General features: G+C 55.0%; 1 protein-coding gene across 1 annotated transcript in view; it reads right to left on the bottom strand.

The window, feature by feature from the left end:
• VPS26B (VPS26 retromer complex component B) overlaps positions 1–27,179 on the bottom strand; it is a 51,664-nt gene that overhangs the window by 16,595 nt on the left and 7,890 nt on the right. The window contains exons 2-3 of the mRNA XM_063943790.1: positions 3,395–3,551; positions 3,093–3,257 (exon numbers count right to left, since the gene is read on the bottom strand). Coding sequence (XP_063799860.1) covers positions 3,093–3,257; positions 3,395–3,551 — 322 coding nt within the window. The remainder of the gene's footprint in view (positions 1–3,092; positions 3,258–3,394; positions 3,552–27,179) is intronic.

The raw sequence follows: 27,179 nt of genomic DNA, 5'->3' as shown, positions 1-27,179 counted from the left end.
AGGGACCATTGAATTGTATTGTGTGTGGGGCATAAATAGGCAGGCCGACCATATCCAGTTCACTCTCTTCAACGGTTCTCATTGCTGATAATCGGGAGCTGGATATCGAGGCGCATGCGATCGTTTCCCCTTGTGCGTAAGTGTTTCTCCGCAGCTATATTGATCTTCTTGTTATTGTGGGCCAATTTCTCTCTCTCCCTCTCCTCCTCTTTCTCTCTTATTTTCCTTTAAATAGTAATTGTATTGTATTTCCTGTGTAGTTATCTGGTTAGGTAGTCTATGTTATATTGTAGTGTATGATTTGTATTTGTATTAATTCTTTTGCAAGTTTATCATTCAAAATATATACATATTAGGCGTTGGACCCTAAGCCCAGGTATCAGTGTATTTCTTATAGTGTCTAGTATTCTCAGAGCGTCGGTGACGCTCAAACAGCTTTTAAGGTAATAAGGTTATACTGTGTTGCATTTACACTCTAACATTACACTAAGGTTTTACTGCACAATACACTGTTTATGGTTTAGATACAAAGGTTTAATATAGTGAGCGTCAGCGCCGCTGGTGATCTCCTCGTGGTCCCGAGCGTCCGCTACGCTATAGCGAATCATTACGTTAGTCAACAGCCAATAACGTGCCTGCCTGTGATCTCTTGGCCGTGAGTGAACGTGACGCTTGAGCGTCTCGATCACGGCAAAGCGATTGTTACGCAACTAGCGTACCCTTACGGTACTTCATACGTAAATAGCGTACAGTGTTCTTAGACCTCATAAAGGGTATTATATACGATAAATATTTAGCTTTATCAAGGGCGTTTCTGGGTGTCAACTGACCGTTTTCAGGGAGTGCTTAGAGAAACGCAGGCCTGGCAGAAAAAACGCAGGCGTGGCTGGGCGGGTGTGCGACGTCAAAAGCCATCCCTCCGTCATTAGAATCATCGCACACAAAGAGTAACTACAGGGCTGGTCTTGTTAGCACAAAAAGATTTTGCAGCCGCTCTGCTGCACAGGCGTTCGCACTTCTGCAAAGCGAAAATACACTCCCCAGTGGGCGGCGACAATGCGTTTGCACGGCTGCTAAAAACTGCTAGCGAGCGATCAACTCGGAATGACCCCCTCAGAATGTTAGGAAATGTTAATAAAATTTAGCAAGTTATATTTCCTGTGCAGTTGGAGAACTGTAGAAACACGAATAAATGTATAGTAAAGATATATCCTTTGAGCAATAAACATCCATTTGCCTGAAGACGCTTGTATCCTGTGACCACCAGAGTAGCGTCAAGCGCTAGCCCGTTCTCTGGCTGCTACAGATTGAGCCCAGTGTCTCCAAGTGCAAGCCCTCGGCCAGCTACCCAGTGTAGCCCGGCTCGTAGCGAAGGACCAGTGGGAATTGGTGTAAAAGGTGGGAGGGAATCCCTAGCGGTGGGGACGGGATGCTCCAAAACGTGTAACCTCCTCTACGTACAGCAAATCTGGTCATCCAGTCTACATGCAGGAGGAAGAGTATTGTGCATTGTGCAAGTCAGGTTGTCATCTTCTGGCACAGGAAGGGGCCTGTTGTCGGTTCCTCTCTGAGGCAGGATATGTGATGTCACAGAGGACCATGAAGAATTTCCCTTCAGTACCACAGATCCCCCTCTTCACTGACCATCCCCGAGTAGTACTGATCTAACCAGGCAACGCTCAGATAATACAGCTCTCACATCGCAGGGGACATACTAAAGAGTTACCTGCACAGGGGCCTATACCAACATCATGGGAATTGAGATGTTTTAGAAGGACAGGAGAGAAGGGGTTGGGGGCTTAGTACTGTGTCTCATCTTCTGGGCTGTGGACTTCAGGTTCCTACAGAGTATTGTCTCCCGCCAGCGGGATGATATCACAGGATTCTACAGACGGGAAGAAGGAGGCATTAGGCTGCTGGACCAGATAGAGGTCTGGTATGACTGGACAACACTGATGCCGTCGACAGTCTGTCGAGAAATCAGACGCGGTAGTAGTGTTATTTTTTTAACTGCGTCGGCATTATAACGTAAAGCGTCATGTTTAAAGTTATTTAGCCGACATGGTTAAAATGCTTTAAATAACATTACTACCACATCTTGTCGTTATCGGTGTCAATGATTTACCCAACTCTCACTGGTCCACGTACTGTGATATAGTCTATTGTATTACTACCACAAAATAAAATATTGACACAGCTGTATCTTTCCCTTTCCCTGACATGCCGTGAGATACATGAACTGTAATAATACACTGGACCCGGATCCAGGTAACTAACATCTGTGAACGCACCACACAGAGCAAGAGACGACTTAAATATCTATCCAATCAGTTCACCAGAAACTAACAGGTAACGGAGGCCTCAGCAGAAGACTGGACCAGCACAGGACCTGGCTACTGTCACCAGCTGTATGCTCGGACCAGCACAGGACCTGGCTACTGCCACCAGCTGTAGGCTTGGACCAGCACAGGACCTGGCTGCCACCACCAGCTGTAGGCTCGGACCAGCACAGGACCTGGCTGCCGCCACCAGCTGTAGGCTCGGACCAGCACAGGACCTGGCTGCTGCCACCAGCTGTAGGCTCGGACCAGCACAGGACCTGGCTGCTGCCACCAGCTGTAGGCTCGGACCAGCACAGGACCTGGCTGCGGCCACCAGCTGTAGGCTCGGACCAGCACAGGACCTCGCTGCCGCCACCAGCTGTAGGCTCGGACCAGCACGCGACCTGGCTGCCGCCACCAGCTGTAGGCTCGGACCAGCACAGGACCTGGCTGCTGCCACCAGCTGTAGGCTCGGACCAGCACAGGACCTGGCTGCGGCCACCAGCTGTAGGCTCGGACCAGCACAGGACCTCGCTGCCGCCACCAGCTGTAGGCTCGGACCAGCACAGGACCTGACTGCCGCCACCAGCTGTAGGCTCGGACCAGCACAGGACCTGGCTGCCGCCACCAGCTGTAGGCTCGGAGCAGCACACGACCTGGCTGCCGCCACCAGCTGTAGGCTCGGACCAGCACAGGACCTTGCTGCCGCCACCAGCGGCAGGCTCACCGAGCCGGTAACATTCGCACAGGCTTGTTCCCTGATAAACCTACTTGGACTTGTTGTACTCAAATTCGATGTGCAGGCAGTCTTCAATTCCCACTTCCATCTTGATGGAGGAGTTGAGCTCCGGGTAGGTACTCAGCGTGTGAACCACGATATCCATCTCCTTGCCGACATCATTGAGGCGGCGACTGAGGGTGGCACGTAAGAAATACCTGCAGGCACAAGGGGGGAGTAGTTACAACTCCATACACTGTGTACAAATGGAAGCAAACGCACAACCGGATTAAGTAACGTTGTTACAGGAGATATTCCGCGTGGAGCATTTGCAACACAGTAACAGGACACGAACCGTAGCTTCACGTTCTGGCCGGTGTACGACTCGTACGGCTTCTCCACGTGGGTGAATTCAAAGTCAAAGCTCTGGGACTGCGAGATCTCTCCAGGGCGAGCCAGGTCCTTCACCAAGGAGACAAACTCGTGGTGATTCCCCCGGTCGTAGTACAGCTCTGCGGAGAGAAGCAAAAGATCCGTTATGTATAAACTGAGAGTGTGTCACGTAACTTCACGCGTTACCGCTGGTTCTCTGTAACCTAGAAATAAACACGTACACTCGGGGAAAACACTGCTAGCTACATTTATCTACAATAGGGATTATTGACCATTGTCCAGTTTGGCCACATACTGGACGAGACCTCAGAGACAAGAGTCCCTTCCGCAGGACTGGGAACACATAACGCATCCACAGAACGATCAGCCACCAAGTCAATACCTATGATCTTCTTACCACAACTAACATTACACCAGCTGTGGTGGAACCAAAGCCCCATCTTGCTCTGGAGGAAGAAAGGTTTGGTCAACCCATAGCACTCAAGCCATTGTGGAACTACAACACCCAGCATTCAGTGGTTGGCATTGCACGATGGGCTTTGTAGTTTCATAACAGCTGGAGAACCACAGACCGTCCTTGACGAAACAAATGAGTGATGTCATCAAGTGGGTAGGGCTTGCTCACAGATTGTATACAGATAGGTCTCACCTTTGGCAGCATCAAAGCCTGAGATACAATCTAATATATCACTGCTCCAGTTGGGGGGTCACTGTACTGTGGTAATCTATCACGGAGTTCTCTTAAAAATAAAATGTTACTATAAACAAAACAAAGAGCAAAAAATGTAAATCAGGGTCACCCACTCATATGTGACCACACACAGAGGAGGGATCTGAACAGGTCCCTCTCTCCAACACATCACCCCTTAATATACTGTCTCAGGATGGCGTTCGCCAGTGGCTACACGGAGAGTACGGCCAATCAGTGCTAGCGGTTTAATACTTATGATAGAATCTAACAAGACCAGAAAAATCATCTCATCGGGACAAAAGGAACGATCCATAATTCCCGATGCACCAGGAGAGGGCGGTATACATACATGGATGATGTATGCTGGCGTGGGAGTGTGTTGCTATGGAGCCTGTACATGTACTGCAGCCATAGAAGTCAGCATCGTGTAGGGTAATGGGCGAAATGTATACAGACACCGTGCAGCCAGACAGCTGGACTGCACAGCGGAGGGTCTGCATGGGGTGGGCTGAGATTCCTCCCTCTATGATCAGCGCAGTAATATAGGAGTCAGAGATAATGCGTCCCTTTGTTCTCAGCCGGGGCCCCCGGGCCTGCCCATTACTGCATATCTGCCCATACACCGGGTCATTTACCTGTGTGTGCATTCACCATATGCGCGCACCTATAGCATGGTGAGGACGGACCGAACACCGCGCATCATTAGTGTAGCATCAGCAACACAGAGAATTACCAATATAAGCACCAAGTTATTACATAGTATTTCCAGGAAGACCAGCACCACATAGTGACCCTCTTACCATCCGCACGCAGATACCTCCGCTGCGACTAGTGACCCTCTTACCATCCGCACACAGATACATCCGCTGCAACTAGTGACCCGCTCACCATCCGCACGCAGATACCTCCGCTGCGACTAGTGACCCCCTTACCATCCGCACGCAGATACCTCCACTGCGACTAGTGACCCCCTTACCATCCGCACACAGATACATCCGCTGCAACTAGTGACCCGCTCACCATCCGCACGCAGATACCTCCACTGCGACTAGTGACCCCCTTACCATCCGCACGCAGATACCTCCACTGCGACTAGTGACCCCCTTACCATCCGCACGCAGATACCTCCGCTGCGACTAGTGACCCCCTTACCATCCGCACGCAGATACCTCCACTGCGACTAGTGACCCTCTTACCATCCGCACGCAGATACCTCCGCTGCAACTAGTGACCCGCTCACCATCCGCACGCAGATACCTCCGCTGCAACTAGTGACCCGCTCACCATCCGCACGCAGATACCTCCGCTGCGACTAGTGACCCCCTTACCATCCGCACGCAGATACCTCCACTGCGACTAGTGACCCTCTTACCATCCGCACGCAGATACCTCCGCTGCGACTAGTGACCCCCTTACCATCCGCACGCAGATACCTCCACTGCAACTAGTGACCTCCTTACCATCCGCACGCAGATACCTCCGCTGCAACTAGTGACCCTCTTACCATCCGCATGCAGATACCTCCGCTGCAACTAGTGACCCTCTTACCATCCGCACGCAGATACCTCCGCTGCGACTAGTGACCCTCTTACCATCCGCACGCAGATACCTCCACTGCGACTAGTGACCCCCTTACCATCCGCACGCAGATACCTCCGCTGCAACTAGTGACCCCCTTACCATCCGCACACAGATACCTCCGCTGCGACTAGTGACCCCCTTACCATCCGCACGCAGATACCTCCACTGCGACTAGTGACCCCCTTACCATCCGCACGCAGATACCTCCACTGCCACTAGTGACCCCCTTACCATCCGCACGCAGATACCTCCGCTGCGACTAGTGACCCCCTTACCATCCGCACGCAGATACCTCCACTGCGACTAGTGACCCCCTTACCATCCGCACGCAGATACCTCCGCTGCGACTAGTGACCCCCTTACCATCCGCACACAGATACCTCCGCTGCAACTAGTGACCCTCTTACCATCCGCATGCAGATACCTCCGCTGCGACTAGTGACCCCCTTACCATCCGCACGCAGATACCTCCACTGCAACTAGTGACCCCCTTACCATCCGCACGCAGATACCTCCGCTGCCACTAGTGACCCCCTTACCATCCGCACGCAGATACCTCCGCTGCAACTAGTGACCCCCTTACCATCCGCACGCAGATACCTCCGCTGCAACTAGTGACCCCCTTACCATCCGCACGCAGATACCTCCACTGCCACTAGTGACCCCCTTACCATCCGCACACAGATACCTCCGCTGCAACTAGTGACCCCCTTACCATCCGCACGCAGATACCTCCGCTGCGACTAGTGACCCCCTTACCATCCGCACACAGATACCTCCGCTGCAACTAGTGACTCCCTTACCATCCGCACGCAGATACCTCCGCTGCAACTAGTGACCCCCTTACCATCCGCACGCAGATACCTCCGCTGCCACTAGTGACCCCCTTACCATCCGCACGCAGATACCTCCGCTGCGACTAGTGACCCCCTTACCATCCGCACGCAGATACCTCCACTGCGACTAGTGACCCTCTTACCATCCGCGCGCAGATACCTCCGCTGCGACTAGTGACCCCCTTACCATCCGCACGCAGATACCTCCGCTGCGACTAGTGACCTCCTTACCATCCGCACGCAGATACCTCCGCTGCGACTAGTGACCCGCTCACCATCCGCACGCAGATACCTCCGCTGCCACTAGTGACCCCCTTACCATCCGCACGCAGATACCTCCGCTGCGACTAGTGACCCCCTTACCATCCGCACGCAGATACCTCCGCTGCAACTAGTGACTCCCTTACCATCCACATGCAGATACCTCCGCTGCAACTAGTGACCCTCTTACCATCCGCACGCAGATACCTCCGCTGCGACTAGTGACCCCCTTACCATCCACACACAGATACCTCCGCTGCAACTAGTGACCCCCTTACCATCCGCACGCAGATACCTCCGCTGCAACTAGTGACCCCCTTACCATCCGCACGCAGATACCTCCGCTGCGACTAGTGACCCTCTTACCATCCGCACGCAGATACCTCCACTGCGACTAGTGACCCTCTTACCATCCGCACGCAGATACCTCCGCTGCAACTAGTGACCCGCTCACCATCCGCACGCAGATACCTCCACTGCGACTAGTGACCCCCTTACCATCCGCACGCAGATACCTCCGCTGCAACTAGTGACCCGCTCACCATCCGCACGCAGATACCTCCACTGCGACTAGTGACCCTCTTACCATCCGCACGCAGATACCTCCACTGCGACTAGTGACCCTCTTACCATCCGCACGCAGATACCTCCACTGCGACTAGTGACCCCCTTACCATCCGCACGCAGATACCTCCGCTGCAACTAGTGACCCGCTCACCATCCGCACGCAGATACCTCCACTGCGACTAGTGACCCCCTTACCATCCGCACGCAGATACCTCCACTGCGACTAGTGACCCTCTTACCATCCGCACGCAGATACCTCCGCTGCAACTAGTGACCCCCTTACCATCCGCACGCAGATACCTCCGCTGCAACTAGTGACCCCCTTACCATCCGCACGCAGATACCTCCGCTGCAACTAGTGACCCGCTCACCATCCGCACGCAGATACCTCCGCTGCCACTAGTGACCCCCTTACCATCCGCACGCAGATACCTCCGCTGCAACTAGTGACCCGCTCACCATCCGCACGCAGATACCTCCGCTGCGACTAGTGACCCCCTTACCATCCGCACGCAGATACCTCCGCTGCGACTAGTGACCCGCTCACCATCCGCACGCAGATACCTCCGCTGCGACTAGTGACCTCCTTACCATCCGCACGCAGATACCACCGCTGCGACTAGTGACCCCCTTACCATCCGCACGCAGATACCTCCGCTGCCACTAGTGACCCCCTTACCATCCGCACGCAGATCCCTCCGCTGCGACTAGTGACCCCCTTACCATCCGCACGCAGATACCTCCACTGCAACTAGTGACCCCCTTACCATCCGCACGCAGATACCTCCGCTGCAACTAGTGACCCCCTTACCATCCGCACGCAGATACCTCCGCTGCAACTAGTGACCCCCTTACCATCCGCACGCAGATACCTCCGCTGCAACTAGTGACCCCCTTACCATGTGCACGCAGATACCTCCGCTGCAACTAGTGACCCCCTTACCATCCGCACGCAGATACCTCCGCTGCAACTAGAGACCCCCTTACCATCCGCACGCAGATACCACCGCTGCGACTAGTGACCCCCTTACCATGTGCACGCAGATACCTCCACTGCAACTAGTGACCCCCTTACCATCCGCACGCAGATACCTCCGCTGCGACTAGTGACCCCCTTACCATCCGCACGCAGATACCTCCGCTGCGACTAGTAACCCGCTCACCATCCGCACGCAGATACCTCCGCTGCAACTAGTGACCCTCTTACCATCCGCACGCAGATACCTCCACTGCGACTAGTGACCCGCTCACCATCCGCACGCAGATACCTCCGCTGCAACTAGTGACCCTCTTACCATCCGCACGCAGATACCTCCGCTGCGACTAGTGACCCGCTCACCATCCGCACGCAGATACCTCCGCTGCGACTAGTGACCCCCTTACCATCCGCACGCAGATACCTCCGCTGCCACTAGTGACCCCCTTACCATCCGCACGCAGATACCTCCACTGCAACTAGTGACCCCCTTACCATCCGCACGCAGATACCTCCGCTGCCACTAGTGACCCCCTTACCATCCGCACGCAGATACCTCCACTGCAACTAGTGACCCCCTTACCATCCGCACACAGATACCTCCGCTGCGACTAGTGACCCTCTTACCATCCGCACACAGATAACTCCGCTGCAACTAGTGACCCCCTTACCATCCGCACGCAGATACCTCCGCTGCGACTAGTGACCCCCTTACCATCCGCACGCAGATACCTCCGATGTGACTAGTGACTCCCTTACCATCCGCACGCAGATACCTCCGCTGCAACTAGTGACCCGCTCACCATCCGCACACAGATACCACTGCTGCCACTAGTGACCCCCTTACCATCCGCACGCAGATACCTCCACTGCGACTAGTGACCCCCTTACCATCCGCACGCAGATACCTCCACTGCGACTAGTGACCCTCTTACCATCCGCACGCAGATACCTCCGCTGCGACTAGTGACCTCCTTACCATCCGCACGCAGATACCTCCACTGCGACTAGTGACCCCCTTACCATCCGCACGCAGATACCTCCACTGCGACTAGTGACCCTCTTACCATCCGCACGCAGATACCTCCGCTGCGACTAGTGACCTCCTTACCATCCGCACGCAGATACCTCCACTGCGACTAGTGACCCTCTTACCATCCGCACGCAGATACCTCCGCTGCGACTAGTGACCTCCTTACCATCCGCACGCAGATACCACCGCTGCGACTAGTGACCCCCTTACCATCCGCACGCAGATACCTCCGCTGCGACTAGTGACCCCCTTACCATCCGCACGCAGATACCTCCGCTGCGACTAGTGACCCCCTTACCATCCGCACAGATACCTCCACTGCGACTAGTGACCCCCTTACCATCCGCACGCAGATACCTCCGCTGCGACTAGTGACCCCCTTACCATCCGCGCGCAGATACCTCCGCTGCGACTAGTAACCCCCTTACCATCCGCACGCAGATACCTCCGCTGCGACTAGTGACCCGCTCACCATCCGCGCGCAGATACCTCCGCTGCAACTAGTGACCCCCTTACCATCCGCACGCAGATACCTCCGCTGCGACTAGTGACCTCCTTACCATCCGTACGCAGATACCTCCGCTGCGACTAGTGACCCCCTTACCATCCGCACGCAGATACCTCCGCTGCGATCTAGTGACCCCCTTACAATCCGCGCGCAGATACCTCCGCTGCGACTAGTAACCCCCTTACCATCCGCACGCAGATACCTACGCTGCAACTAGTGACCCCCTTACCATCCGCACGCAGATACCTCCACTGCGACTAGTGACCCCCTTACCATCCGCACGCAGATACCTCCGCTGCGACTAGTGACCCCCTTACCATCCGCACGCAGATACCTCCGCTGCGACTAGTGACCCCCTTACCATCCGCACGCAGATACCTCCGCTGCGACTAGTGACCCCCTTACCATCCGCACGCAGATACCTCCACTGCGACTAGTGACCCCCTTACCATCCGCACGCAGATACCTCCGCTGCAACTAGTGACCCGCTCACCATCCGCACGCAGATACCTCCGCTGCGACTAGTGACCCCCTTACCATCCGCACGCAGATACCTCCGCTGCGACTAGTGACCCCCTTACCATCCGCACAGATACCTCCGCTGCGACTAGTGACCCGCTCACCATCCGCACGCAGATACCTCCGCTGCGACTAGTGACCCCCTTACCATCCGCACGCAGATACCTCCACTGCGACTAGTGACCCCCTTACCATCCGCACGCAGATACCTCCGCTGCAACTAGTGACCCGCTCATCATCCGCACGCAGATACCTCCGCTGCGACTAGTGACCCCCTTACCATCCGCACGCAGATACCTCCACTGCGACTAGTGACCCCCTTACCATCCGCACGCAGATACCTCCGCTGCAACTAGTGACCCGCTCACCATCCGCACGCAGATACCTCCGCTGCGACTAGTGACCCCCTTACCATCCGCACGCAGATACCTCCGCTGCGACTAGTGACCCCCTTACCATCCGCAGATACCTCCGCTGCAACTAGTGACCCGCTCACCATCCGCACGCAGATACCTCCGCTGCGACTAGTGACCCCCTTACCATCCGCACGCAGATACCTCCGCTGCGACTAGTGACCCCCTTACCATCCGCACAGATACCTCCGCTGCGACTAGTGACCCGCTCACCATCCGCACGCAGATACCTCCGCTGCGACTAGTGACCCCCTTACCATCCGCACGCAGATACCTCCGCTGCGACTAGTGACTCCCTTACCATCCGCACAGATACCTCCGCTGCGACTAGTGACCCGCTCACCATCCGCACGCAGATACCTCCGCTGCGACTAGTGACCCCCTTACCATCCGCACGCAGATACCTCCGCTGCGACTAGTGACCCCCTTACCATCCGCACAGATACCTCCGCTGCGACTAGTGACCCGCTCACCATCCGCACGCAGATACCTCCGCTGCGACTAGTGACCCCCTTACCATCCGCACGCAGATACCTCCGCTGCAACTAGTGACCCTCTTACCATCCGCACGCAGATACCTCCGCTGTGACTAGTGACCCCCTTACCATCCGCACGCAGATACCTCCGCTGCGACTAGTGACCCCCTTACCATCCGCACGCAGATACCTCCGCTGCAACTAGTGACCCTCTTACCATCCGCACGCAGATACCTCCGCTGCGACTAGTGACCCTCTTACCATCCGCACGCAGATACCTCCGCTGCGACTAGTGACTCCCTTACCATCCGCACGCAGATACCTCCGCTGCGACTAGTGACCCCCTTACCATCCGCACGCAGATACCTCCGCTGCGACTAGTGACCCCCTTACCATCCGCACGCAGATACCTCCGCTGCGACTAGTGACCCCCTTACCATCCGCACGCAGATACCTCCGCTGCGACTAGTGACCCCCTTACCATCCGCACGCAGATACCTCCGCTGCAACTAGTGACCCCCTTACCATCCACACGCAGGTACCTCCGCTGTGACTACTGACCCCCTTACCATCCGCACGCAGATACCTCCGCTGCGACTAGTGACCCCCTTACCATCCGCACGCAGATACCTCCGCTGTGACTAGTGACCCCCTTACCATCTGCACGCAGATACCTCCGCTGCAACTAGTGACCCCCTTACCATCCGCACGCAGATACCTCCACTGCGACTAGTGACCCCCTTACCATCCGCACGCAGATACCTCCACTGCGACTAGTGACCCCCTTACCATCCGCACGCAGATACCTCCGCTGCGACTATTGACCCCCTTACCATCCGCACGCAGATACCTCCGCTGCGACTAGTGACCCCCTTACCATCCGCACGCAGATACCTCCGCTGCGACTAGTGACCCCCTTACCATCCGCACGCAGATACCTCCACTGCGACTAGTGACCCCCTTACCATCCGCACGCAGATACCTCCGCTGCAACTAGTGACCCGCTCACCATCCGCACGCAGATACCTCCGCTGCAACTAGTGACCCCCTTACCATCCGCACGCAGATACCTCCGCTGCGACTAGTGACCCTCTTACCATCCCCACGCAGATACCTCCACTGCGACTAGTGACCCCCTTACCATCCGCACAGATACCTCCGCTGCGACTAGTGACCCGCTCACCATCCGCACGCAGATACCTCCGCTGCGACTAGTGACCCGCTCATCATCCGCACGCAGATACCTCCACTGCGACTAGTGACCCCCTTACCATCCGCACGCAGATACCTCCGCTGCGACTAGTGACCCCCTTACCATCCGCACAGATACCTCCGCTGCGACTAGTGACCCGCTCACCATCCGCACGCAGATACCTCCGCTGCGAGTAGTGACCCCCTTACCATCCGCATGCAGATACCTCCGCTGCGACTAGTGACCCCCTTACCATCCGCACACAGATACCACCGCTGCAACTAGTGACCCCCTTACCATCCGCACGCAGATACCTCCGCTGCGACTAGTGACCCCCTTACCATCCGCACGCAGATACCTCCGCTGCAACTAGTGACCCTCTTACCATCCGCACGCAGATACCTCCGCTGCGACTAGTGACCCTCTTACCATCCGCACGCAGATACCTCCGCTGCGACTAGTGACCCCCTTACCATCCGCACGCAGATACCTCCGCTGCGACTAGTGACCCCCTTACCATCCGCACGCAGATACCTCCGCTGCGACTAGTGACCCCCTTACCATCCGCACGCAGATACCTCCGCTGCGACTAGTGACCCCCTTACCATCCGCACGCAGATACCTCCGCTGCGACTAGTGACCCCCTTACCATCCGCACGCAGATACCTCCGCTGCGACTAGTGACCCCCTTACCATCCGCACGCAGATACCTCCGCTGCGACTAGTGACCCCCTTACCATCCGCACGCAGATACCTCCGCTGCGACTAGTGACCCCCTTACCATCCGCACGCAGATACCTCCGCTGCGACTAGTGACCCCCTTACCATCCGCACGCAGATACCTCCGCTGCGACTAGTGACCCCCTTACCATCCGCACGCAGATACCTCCGCTGCGACTAGTGACCCCCTTACCATCCGCACGCAGATACCACCGCTGCAACTAGTGACCCCCTTACCATCCGCACGCAGATACCTCCACTGCGACTAGTGACCCCCTTACCATCCGCACGCAGATACCTCCACTGCGACTAGTGACCCGCTCACCATCCGCGCGCAGATACCTCCGCTGCGACTAGTGACCCCCTTACCATCCGCACGCAGATACCTCCGCTGCGACTAGTGACCCCCTTACCATCCGCACGCAGATACCTCCGCTGCGACTAGTGACCTCCTTACCATCTGCACGCAGATACCACCGCTGCGACTAGTGACCCCCTTACCATCCGCACGCAGATACCTCCGCTGCGACTAGTGACCCCCTTACCATCCGCACGCAGATACCACCGCTGCGACTAGTGACCCCCTTACCATCCGCACGCAGATACCTCCACTGCAACTAGTGACCCTCTTACCATCCACACGCAGATACCTCCGCTGCGACTAGTGACCCCCTTACCATCCGCACGCAGATACCTCCGCTGCGACTAGTGACCTCCTTACCATCCGCACGCAGATACCACCGCTGCGACTAGTGACCCCCTTACCATCCGCACGCAGATACCTCCGCTGCGACTAGTGACCCCCTTACCATCCGCGCGCAGATATTTCCGCTGCGACTAGTAACCCCCTTACCATCCGCACGCAGATACCTCCGCTGCGACTAGTGACCCCCTTACCATCCGCACGCAGATACCTCCGCTGCGACTAGTGACCCCCTTACCATCCGCACGCAGATACCTCCGCTGCGACTAGTGACCCCCTTACCATCCGCACGCAGATACCTCCACTGCGACTAGTGACCCCCTTACCATCCGCACACAGATACCTCCGCTGCGACTAGTGACCCGCTCACCATCCACACGCAGATACCTCCGCTGCGACTAGTGACCCGCTCACCATCCGCACGCAGATACCTCCGCTGCGACTAGTGACCCCCTTACCATCCGCACGCAGATACCTCCGCTGCGACTAGTGACCCGCTCACCATCCACACGCAGATACCTCCGCTGCGACTAGTGACCCCCTTACCATCCGCACGCAGATACCTCCGCTGCGACTAGTGACCCGCTCACCATCCGCACGCAGATACCTCCACTGCGACTAGTGACCCGCTCACCATCCGCACGCAGATACCTCCGCTGCGACTAGTGACCCGCTCACCATCCGCACGCAGATACCTCCACTGCGACTAGTGACCCCCTTACCATCCGCACACAGATACCTCCGCTGCGACTAGTGACCCGCTCACCATCCGCACGCAGATACCTCCGCTGCAACTAGTGACCCTCTTACCATCCACACGCAGATACCTCCGCTGCGACTAGTGACCCCCTTACCATCCGCACGCAGATACCTCCGCTGCAACTAGTGACCCCCTTACCATCCACACGCAGATACCTCCGCTGCGACTAGTGACCCCCTTACCATCCGCACGCAGATACCTCCGCTGCAACTAGTGACCCCCTTACCATCCGCACGCAGATACCTCCGCTGCAACTAGTGACCCCCTTACCATCCACACGCAGATACCTCCGCTGCGACTAGTGACCCCCTTACCATCCGCACGCAGATACCTCCGCTGCAACTAGTGACCCCCTTACCATCCACACGCAGATACCTCCGCTGCGACTAGTGACCCCCTTACCATCCGCACGCAGATACCTCCGCTGCGACTAGTGACCCCCTTACCATCCGCACGCAGATACCTCCGCTGCAACTAGTGACTCCCTTACCATCCGCACGCAGATACCTCCACTGCTACTAGTGACCCGCTCACCATCCGCACGCAGATACCTCCGCTGCGACTAGTGACCCGCTCACCATCCGCACGCAGATACCTCCGCTGCCACTAGTGACCCGCTCACCATCCGCACGCAGATACCTCCGCTGCAACTAGTGACCCTCTTACCATCCGCACGCAGATACCTCCGCTGCGACTAGTGACCCGCTCACCATCCGCACGCAGATACCTCCGCTGCCACTAGTGACCCGCTCACCATCCGCACGCAGATACCTCCGCTGCAACTAGTGACCCTCTTACCATCCGCACGCAGATACCTCCGCTGCGACTAGTGACCCGCTCACCATCCGCACGCAGATACCTCCGCTGCGACTAGTGACCCGCTCACCATCCGCACGCAGATACCTCCGCTGCCACTAGTGACCCGCTCACCATCCGCACGCAGATACCTCCGCTGCAACTAGTGACCCTCTTACCATCCGCACGCAGATACCTCCGCTGCCACTAGTGACCCGCTCACCATCCGCACGCAGATACCTCCGCTGCCACTAGTGACCCGCTCACCATCCGCACGCAGATACCTCCGCTGCAACTAGTGACCCTCTTACCATCCGCACGCAGATACCTCCGCTGCGACTAGTGACCCGCTCACCATCCGCACGCAGATACCTCCGCTGCGACTAGTGACCCCCTTACCATCCGCACGCAGATACCTCCGCTGCCACTAGTGACCCCCTTACCATCCGCACACAGATACCTCCGCTGTGACTACTGACCCCCTTACCATCCGCACGCAGATACCTCCGCTGCAACTAGTGACCCTCTTACCATCCGCACGCAGATACCTCCGCTGTAACTAGTGACCCGCTCACCATCCGCACGCAGATACCTCCGTTGTGACTAGTGACTCCCTTACCATCCGCACGCAGATACCTCCGCTGCCACTAGTGACCCCCTTACCATCCGCACGCAGATACCTCCGCTGTGACTAGTGACTCCCTTACCATCCGCACGCAGATACCTCCGCTGCAACTAGTGACCCCCTTACCATCCGCACGCAGATACCTCCGCTGCGACTAGTGACCCCCTTACCATCCGCACGCAGATACCTCCACTGCGACTAGTGACCCCCTTACCATCCGCACGCAGATACCTCCGCTGCAACTAGTGACCCCCTTACCATCCGCACGCAGATACCTCCGCTGCGACTAGTGACACGCTCACCATCCACACGCAGATACCTCCGCTGCGACTAGTGACCCCCTTACCATCCGCACACAGATACCTCCGCTGCGACTAGTGACCCGCTCACCATCCACACGCAGATACCTCCGCTGCGACTAGTGACCCGCTCACCATCCGCACGCAGATACCTCCGCTGCGACTAGTGACCCCCTTACCATCCGCACACAGATACCTCCGCTGCGACTAGTGACCCGCTCACCATCCACACGCAGATACCTCCGCTGCGACTAGTGACCCCCTTACCATCCGCACGCAGATACCTCCGCTGCGACTAGTGACCCGCTCACCATCCGCACGCAGATACCTCCACTGCGACTAGTGACCCGCTCACCATCCGCACGCAGATACCTCCGCTGCGACTAGTGACCCGCTCACCATCCGCACGCAGATACCTCCACCGCGACTAGTGACCCCCTTACCATCCGCACACAGATACCTCCGCTGCGACTAGTGACCCGCTCACCATCCGCACGCAGATACCTCCGCTGCGACTAGTGACCCCCTTACCATCCGCACGCAGATACCTCCGCTGCGACTAGTGACCCCCTTACCATCCGCACACAGATACCTCCGCTGTAACTAGTGACCCGCTCACCATCCGCACGCAGATACCTCCGTTGTGACTAGTGACTCCCTTACCATCCGCACGCAGATACCTCCGCTGCCACTAGTGACCCCCTTACCATCCGCACGCAGATACCTCCGCTGCCACTAGTGACCCCCTTACCATCCGCACACAGATACCTCCGCTGTGACTACTGACCCCCTTACCATCCGCACACAGATACCTCCGCTGCAACTAGTGACCCTCTTACCATCCGCACGCAGATACCTCCGCTGCGACTAGTGACCCCCTTACCATCCGCACGCAGATACCTCCGCTGCAACTAGTGACCCTCTTACCATCCGCACGCAGATACCTCCGCTGTAACTAGTGACCCGCTCACCATCCGCACGCAGATACCTCCGTTGTGACTAGTGACTCCCTTACCATCCGCACGCAGATACCTCCGCTGCCACTAGTGACCCCCTTACCATCCGCACGCAGATACCTCCGCTGTGACTAGTGACTCCCTTACCATCCGCACGCAGATACCTCCGCTGCAACTAGTGACCCGCTCACCATCCGCACACAGATACCACCGCTGCCACTAGTGACCCCCTTACCATCCGCACGCAGATACCTCCACTGCGACTAGTGACCCCCTTACCATCCGCACGCAGATACCTCCACTGCGACTAGTGACCCTCTTACCATCCGCACGCAGATACCTCCGCTGCGACTAGTGACCCGCTTACCATCCGCACGCAGATACCTCCGCTGCCACTAGTGACCCCCTTACCATCCGCACACAGATACCTCCGCTGCGACTAGTGACCCCCTTACCATCCGCACGCAGATACCTCCACTGCGACTAGTGACCCCCTTACCATCCGCACACAGATACCTCCGCTGCGACTAGTGACCCCCTTACCATCCGCACACAGATACCTCCGCTGCGACTAGTGACCCGCTCACCATCCGCACGCAGATACCTCCGCTGCGACTAGTGACCCGCTCATCATCCGCACGCAGATACCTCCACTGCGACTAGTGACCCGCTCACCATCCGCACACAGATACCTCCGCTGCGACTAGTGACCCGCTCACCATCCGCACGCAGATACCTCCGCTGCGACTAGTGACCCCCTTACCATCCGCACGCAGATACCTCCGCTGCGACTAGTGACCCCCTTACCATCCGCACGCAGATACCTCCGCTGCGACTAGTGACCCGCTCACCATCCGCACGCAGATACCTCCGCTGCGACTAGTGACCCCCTTACCATCCGCATGCAGATACCTCCGCTGCGACTAGTGACCCCCTTACCATCCGCACACAGATACCACCGCTGCAACTAGTGACCCCCTTACCATCCACACGCAGATACCTCCGCTGCGACTAGTGACCCCCTTACCATCCGCACGCAGATACCTCCGCTGCGACTAGTGACCCCCTTACCATCCGCACGCAGATACCTCCGCTGCGACTAGTGACCCCCTTACCATCCGCACGCAGATACCTCCGCTGCGACTATTGACCCCCTTACCATCCACACGCAGATACCTCCGCTGTGACTACTGACCCCCTTACCATCCGCACGCAGATACCTCCGCTGCGACTAGTGACCCCCTTACCATCCGCACGCAGATACCTCCGCTGCGACTAGTGACCCCCTTACCATCCGCACGCAGATACCTCCGCTGCGACTAGTGACCCCCTTACCATCCGCACGCAGATACCTCCACTGCGATTAGTGACCCCCTTACCATCCGCACGCAGATACCTCCGCTGCGACTAGTGACCCCCTTACCATCCGCACGCAGATACCTCCGCTGCGACTAGTGACCCCCTTACCATCCGCACGCAGATACCTCCGCTGCGACTAGTGACCTCCTTACCATCCGCACGCAGATACCTCCGCTGCCACTAGTGACCCCCTTACCATCCGCACGCAGATACCTCCGCTGCGACTAGTGACCCCCTTACCATCCGCACGCAGATACCTCCACTGCGACTAGTGACCCCCTTACCATCCGCACGCAGATACCTCCACTGCAACTAGAGACCCCCTTACCATCCGCACGCAGATACCTCCGCTGCAACTAGTGACCCCCTTACCATCCGCACGCAGATACCTCCGCTGCAACTAGTGACCCCCTTACCATCCGCACGCAGATACCTCCGCTGCGACTAGTGACCCCCTTACCATCCGCACGCAGATACCTCCACTGCAACTAGTGACTCCCTTACCATCCGCACGCAGATACCTCCGCTGCCACTAGTGACTCCCTTACCATCCGCACGCAGATACCTCCGCTGCAACTAGTGACCCCCTTACCATCCGCACGCAGATACCTCCGCTGCAACTAGTGACTCCCTTACCATCCGCACGCAGATACCTCCGCTGCCACTAGTGACCCCCTTACCATCCGCACGCAGATACCTCCGCTGCGACTAGTGATCCCCTTACCATCCGCACGCAGATACCTCCACTGCAACTAGTGACCCCCTTACCATCCGCACGCAGATACCTCCGCTGCGACTAGTGACCCCCTTACCATCCGCACGCAGATACCTCCACTGCAACTAGTGACCCCCTTACCATCCGCACGCAGATACCTCCACTGCAACTAGTGACCCCCTTACCATCCGCACGCAGATACCTCCGCTGCGACTAGTGACCCCCTTACCATCCGCACGCAGATACCTCCGCTGCAACTAGAGACCCCCTTACCATCCGCACGCAGATACCTCCACTGCAACTAGTGACCCTCTTACCATCCGCACGCAGATACCTCCACTGCAACTAGAGACCCCCTTACCATCCGCACGCAGATACCTCCACTGCAGCTAGTGACCCCCTTACCATCCGCACGCAGATACCTCCGCTGCGACTAGTGACCCCCTTACCATCCGCACGCAGATACCTCCGCTGCGACTAGTGACCCCCTTACCATCCGCACGCAGATACCTCCACTGCAACTAGTGACCCCCTTACCATCCGCACGCAGATACCTCCGCTGCGACTAGTGACTCCCTTACCATCCGCACGCAGATACCTCCACTGCAACTAGTGACTCCCTTACCATCCGCACGCAGATACCTCCGCTGCGACTAGTGACTCCCTTACCATCCGCACGCAGATACCTCCACTGCAACTAGTGACTCCCTTACCATCCGCACGCAGATACCTCCGCTGCAACTAGTGACCCGCTCACCATCCGCACGCAGATACCTCCACTGCTACTAGTGACCCCCTTACCATCCGCACGCAGATACCTCCGCTGCCACTAGTGACCCCCTTACCATCCGCACGCAGATACCTCCGCTGCAACTAGTGACCCCCTTACCATCCGCACGCAGATACCTCCGCTGCAACTAGTGACCCCCTTACCATCCGCACGCAGATACCTCCGCTGCAACTAGTGACCCGCTCACCATCCGCACGCAGATACCTCCACTGCTACTAGTGACCCCCTTACCATCCGCACGCAGATACCTCCGCTGCCACTAGTGACTCCCTTACCATCCGCACGCAGATACCTCCACTGCAACTAGTGACCCCCTTACCATCCGCACGCAGATACCTCCGCTGCAACTAGTGACCCCCTTACCATCCGCACGCAGATACCTCCACTGCAACTAGTGACTCCCTTACCATCCGCACGCAGATACCTCCACTGCAACTAGTGACCCCCTTACCATCCGCACGCAGATACCTCCACTGCTACTAGTGACCCCCTTACCATCCGCACGCAGATACCTCCACTGCTACTAGTGACCCCCTTACCATCCGCACGCAGATACCTCCACTGCTACTAGTGACCCCCTTACCATCCGCACGCAGATACCTCCACTGCAACTAGTGACTCCCTTACCATCCGCACACAGATACCTCCACTGCTACTAGTGACCCCCTTACCATCCGCACGCAGATACCTCCGCTGCAACTAGTGACCCCCTTACCATCCGCACGCAGATACCTCCGCTGCGACTAGTGATCCCCTTACCATCCGCACGCAGATACCTCCGCTGCAACTAGTGACCCCCTTACCATCCGCACGCAGATACCTCCACTGCAACTAGTGACCCCCTTACCATCCGCACGCAGATACCTCCGCTGCGACTAGTGACCCCCTTACCATCCGCACGCAGATACCTCCGCTGAGGTAGGCCGGCTGCCAGGACTGGTCCTATGCTAATGCTACATTAATGGGGAATGGGCCTGCACACCGTTCCCTTTGTGCTAGGGAAATGTATTATCTGTAACACACATCTGGTATCAGGTGACATGAGAGGGATTTATGATCTGCTGCACACATTGGTATCAGGTGACATGAGGGGAATTTATTATCTGCTGCACACATATGGTATCAGGTGACATGAGGGGAATTTATTATCTGCTGCACACATGGTATCAGGATACATGAGGGGAATGTATTATCTGTTGCACACATTTCATATCAGGTTACATGAGGGGAATGTATTATCTGCTGCACACATCTGGTATCAGGTGACATAAGGGGGAATTTATTATCTGTTGCACACATTTGATATCAGGTGACATAAGGGAATATATTATCTGTTGCACATATTTTGTATTAGGTTACATAAGGGAATTTATTATCTGTTGCGCAAACTGTATTTGGTATCAGGTGACATGAGGGAATTTATTGTCTCTTGCACACATATGGTATCAGGTGAAATGAAGGGTCGAGATTATCTGTTGCACAAATTTGGTATCAGGTGACATGAGGGGAATTTATTATCTGTAACACACAGGGGAATTTATTATCTGATGCACACAATTTGGTATCAGGTGACGAGGGGAATTTATTATCTGATGCACACAATTTGTATCAGGTGACATGAGGGTAATTTATTATCTATTGCACACATTTGATATCAGGTGACATGAGGGGACTATATTATCTGTTGCACACATTTGATATCAGGTGACATGAGGGGAATATATAATCTGTTGCACACATTATTACGTGACATAAGGGAATTTATTGTCTGTTGCACACATTTAGTATCAGTTGACATGAGGGAATTTATTACATGTTTCACACATTTGTATCAGGTGACATGAAGGAATATATTATCTGTTGCACACATTTGGTATCAGGTGACATGATGGAATTTATTACATGTTTCACACATTTGTATTATTAGGTGACATGAGGGTAATTTATTATCTATTGCACACATTTGATATCAGGTGACATGAGGGGACTATATTATCTGTTGCACACATTTGATATCAGGTGACGTGAGGGGAATATATAATCTGTTGCACACATTTGGTATCACGTGACATAAGGGAATTTATTGTCTGTTGCACACATTTAGTATCAGAAGACATGAGGGAATTTATTACATGTTTCACACATTTGTATCAGGTGACATGAGGGGAATATATAATCTGTTGCACACATTTGGTATCAGGTGACATGAGGGAATTTATTATCTGTCGCACACATTTGGTATCAGGTGACATGAGGGAATTTATTATCTGTCGCACACATAGGTCATCTGAGAGCTATGAAGCTGGGATTTTGCAATAGTGCTTATCAGCTCAGACTTTGCTCACCTTATCTATATATACAGGTCATTCCTCATACAGCCTGACCTGAGCAAACACATTATCAGTGGTATGGTATGGTGTAGTGGTTAGCATTACTGCCTCACAGCACTGAGGTCATGGGTTCCATTCCCACCATGGCCCTAACTGTGTGGAGTTTGTATATTCTCCCCGTACTTGCGTGGGTTTCCTCTGGGTACTCCGGTTTCCTCCCACAATCCAAAAATATACTGGTAGGTTAATTGGCTGCTGGCGCTGACATTACTATGTTGTTCCGAAATTTTGACGGGCTGGATCAGGAACCGACTGTTAGTCCTTTGGTCCTGTCGCCGGACCCGACAACCGTCAGTACTGTGGAACGTTGTCAGAATGATAACCCTACGCTCAGACTATGCATAATGCGGGGAGAGCGTGACCTCAGTCACAGGCAGATAACTGCACACTGTGCGCCTGGGTCGCAGCTCAGATTATTTCACCAATAGCCGATGGTCTGCGCTCTGTGCCGCACTGCACATGTTCCGCGATGCAGCTGCGACGCAATTTGCATCCACCCGATTCAGGCCCTGTGTGTAAGTATATACCCGGTAATGTCACACAACAGCCAGTGTAATAGCCACACAATCGTTCCTCTGCACACTGTATATATTACACATTGCTGTAGACACCTGGCCAGGAACAGCGTGCCTTCAGGGTTATGCTCAGTGTCCGGGACCCTGGAACACAGAATGACCTCTCTGTATTTATTACAGGAGACCCACAGGAATGAATCCACGCCTCATTCCATGCACAGTACTTCCTCTGTGGGCGATTCCTGGCACCGGTACTGTGACAATAAATGCCCCCCGGCGTGGCTTGGCCTTCCAGCTGCGTTATATCCGTCATACACTAAAATCCCAGGAACAAGCCGATGCACACGGACATTCCCAACAGCTGGTTCACAGTCTGCTTTGAAGTAGAGAAGACTTCCTACAGCCGGATGTCTGTTTACACGGACCCCCCCCCATGGAGGACTTGTTCTACAGGCAGATACACTGAAATAAGAGTTGATGTTCCTTCTTCCTTTACTAATTTGCATCAAACAAGAAATTCAGGAGGAAGCCACGTCAGGCAGCCCGCCGTGTAACCGCACAAGTGCAGAGCACGGGTACATGCTGATCAGACATATTGGGGCGGATGAGTTGTGCCCCAAATCACATTGCAAAAGCCACGACGGAGTGCACGTCAGGTTGTCTGCAGGTTTGCACAAGCGGCATCACATACTTTCCCCAGAATACACCTTAGACATTAGGTGCCTGATCCGGTTCCGGTATGAATGGACGACCATGTTATGGTCGACCACTATTGGTCGACATTGACATGGTCGACACATGGAAATGGTCGACACATGAAAGGTCGACACGAGATTCTTTTTTAAAAAAAAATTGTGTCGTTTTTTGCGTAAAGTGACTGGGAACCCCAATTAGTGCACTGCGTCCCCTCGCATGGCTCGCGGCTTCGGGCATGGTGCCTTCGCTTCGCTCGGCACAGATTACCGTTCCAATCGTAGTCCATGTGGATCGTAAAGTATGGAAAAGTTCCCCAAAAGTAAAAAAACTCATGTCGACCTTTTCATGTGTCGACCATTTCACGTGTCGACCATGTGTCCATGTCGACCATGTCAATGTCGACCTAATGACTGTCGACCATAACATGGTCGACCATGTGAACGGATACCGCCTGATCCTAATGCGTTGGTATTGCACAGTCGCAAGGAAGCAGCTGTGCAATACTGCACCACAAACATGTTAATACAGCAGGAGGCGTCTGTAGGAAATAGATGCAACCTGACAGCATCTACTACCCGAGTGCTGCATCTGTGTACACACAGGGACTTACTAAGTGTTTTACACCATGTCCAGCTCAACATCAGGGAGGCAGAGAGACTAAACCAGAGCCACTCAGCCATGCAGAGACCCAGTTACATCTCACAGAGAAGCAGAGACACCCGAGCGATGATACGCACCGATTACTGGCAATATGGGAGATTACAGCACGCTCAGTAATGGGCTACGTTACAGGTAGGAAGAGTGTTGGTTCTAGACTGCAGCCGTTAGGTAGAATGACAGGCACTCCCCACTTGCTCTATAAGGGAAATCCATATAAGTACCGCCGACCCCGGCGCCGTCCTAAACACAATATGCGCAATGTGTAACTTCTCACTCATTCATATACAATAAGTAGCTAGCAGACTGTTACCCCGGGCTACAGCGAGAGGACATCATTCTATTAGTGACGTCACACAGGTAACAGCGCGGAGTCTCCTACGTACAGACCGAGGTACAGGTTACAGAACCGTTAGACTCATCAGCGTTAGCAGACATATAAATAATCATCATAGGCTCAAACTATGAGTATCGCAAAATAATGTTTAGCACAAAAAATAAGATTTTACTTACCGATAAATCTATTTCTCGTAGTCCGTAGTGGATGCTGGGGACTCCGTCAGGACCATGGGGAATAGCGGCTCCGCAGGAGACAGGGCACAAAAGTAAAAGCTTTAGGATCAGGTGGTGTGCACTGGCTCCTCCCCCTATGACCCCCCTCCAAGCCTCAGTTAGGACACTGTGCCCGGACGAGCGTACACAATAAGGAAGGATCTTGAATCCCGGGTAAGACTCATACCAGCCACACCAATCACACTGTACAACCTGTGATCTGAACCCAGTTAACAGCATGATAACAGCGGAGCCTCTGAAAAGATGGCTCACAACAATAATAACCCGATTTTTGTACCAATAACTATGTACAAGTATTGCAGACAATCCGCACTTGGGATGGGCGCCCAGCATCCACTACGGACTACGAGAAATAGATTTATCGGTAAGTAAAATCTTATTTTCTCTAACGTCCTAGTGGATGCTGGGGACTCCGTCAGGACCATGGGGATTATACCAAAGCTCCCAAACGGGCGGGAGAGTGCGGATGACTCTGCAGCACCGAATGAGAGAACTCCAGGTCCTCTTTAGCCAGGGTATCAAATTTGTAGAATTTTACAAAAGTGTTCTCCCCCCGACCACGTAGCTGCTCGGCAGAGTTGTAATGCCGAGACCCCTCGGGCAGCCGCCCAGGATGAGCCCACCTTCCTTGTGGAATGGGCATTTACATATTTTGGCTGTGGCAGGCCTGCCACAGAATGTGCAAGCTGAATTGTACTACACATCCAACTAGCAATCGTCTGCTTAGAAGCAAGAGCACCCAGTTTGTTGGGTGCATACAGGATAACAGCAAGTCAGTTTTCCTGACTCCAGCCGTCCTGGAAACCGATATTTTCAGGGCCCTGACAACATCTAGCAACTTGGAGTCCTCCAAGTCCCTAGTAGCCGCAGGTACCACAATAAGCTGGTTCAGGTGAAACGCTGACACCACCTTAGGGAGAAACTGGGGACGAGTCCGCAGCTCTGCCCTGTCCGAACGGACAATCAGATATGGGCTTTTGTGAGACAAAGCCGCCAATTCTGACACTCGCCTGGCCGAGGCCAGGGCCAACATCATGGTCACTTTCCATGTGAGATATTTCAAATCCACAGATTTGAGCGGTTTAAACCAATGTGATTTGAGGAATCCCAGCACTACGTTGAGATCCCACAGTGCCCCTGGAGGCACAAAAGGGGGTTGTATATGCAGTACTCCCTTGACAAACTTCTGGACTTCAGGAACTGAAGCCAATTCTTTCTGGAAGAAAATCGACAGGGCCGAAATTTGAACCTTAATGGACCCCAATCTGAGGCCCATAGACACTCCTGTTTGCAGGAAATGCAGGAATCGACCGAGTTGAAATTTCTTCGTGGAGCCTTCCTGGCCTCACACCACGCAACATATTTTCGCCACATGTGGTGATAATGTTGTGCGGTCACGTCCTTCCTGGCTTTGACCAGGGTAGGAATGACCTCTTCCGGAATGCCTTTTTCCCTTAGGATCCGGCGTTCAACCGCCATGCCGTCAAACGCAGCCGCGGTAAGTCTTGGAACAGACATGGTACGTGCTGAAGCAAGTCCCTTCTTAGCGGCAGAGGTCATGAGTCCTCTGTGAGTATCTCTTGAAGTTCCGGGTACCAAGTCCTTCTTGGCCAATCCGGAGCCACGAGTATAGTTCTTACTCCTCTACGTCTTATAATTCTCAATACCTTGGGTATGAGAAGCAGAGGAGGAAACACATACACCGACTGGTACGCCCACGGTGTTACCAGAACGTCCACAGCTATTGCCTGAAAGTCTCTTGACCTGGCGCAATACCTGTCCAGTTTTTTGTTCAGGCGGGACGCCATCATGTACACCTTTGGTCTTTCCCAACGGTTCACAATCATGTGGAAAACTTCCCGATGAAGTCCCCACTCTCCCGGGTGGAGGTCGTGCCTGCTGAGGAAGTCTGCTTCCCAGTTGTCCACTCCCGGAATGAACACTGCTGACAGTGCTATCACATGATTTTCCGCCCAGCGAAAAATCCTTGCAGTTTTTGCCATTGCCCTCCTGCTTCTTGTGCCGCCCTGTCTGTTTACGTGGGCGACTGCCGTGATGTTGTCCCACTGGATCAATACCGGCTGACCTTGAAGCAGAGGTCTTGCTAAGCTTAGAGCATTATAAATTGCCCTTAGCTCCAG

This window comes from Pseudophryne corroboree, chromosome 10 (assembly GCF_028390025.1).
Source record: "Pseudophryne corroboree isolate aPseCor3 chromosome 10, aPseCor3.hap2, whole genome shotgun sequence".
Taxonomy (NCBI): domain Eukaryota; kingdom Metazoa; phylum Chordata; class Amphibia; order Anura; family Myobatrachidae; genus Pseudophryne; species Pseudophryne corroboree.
This window is presented reverse-complemented; position numbering and strand designations above follow the sequence as displayed.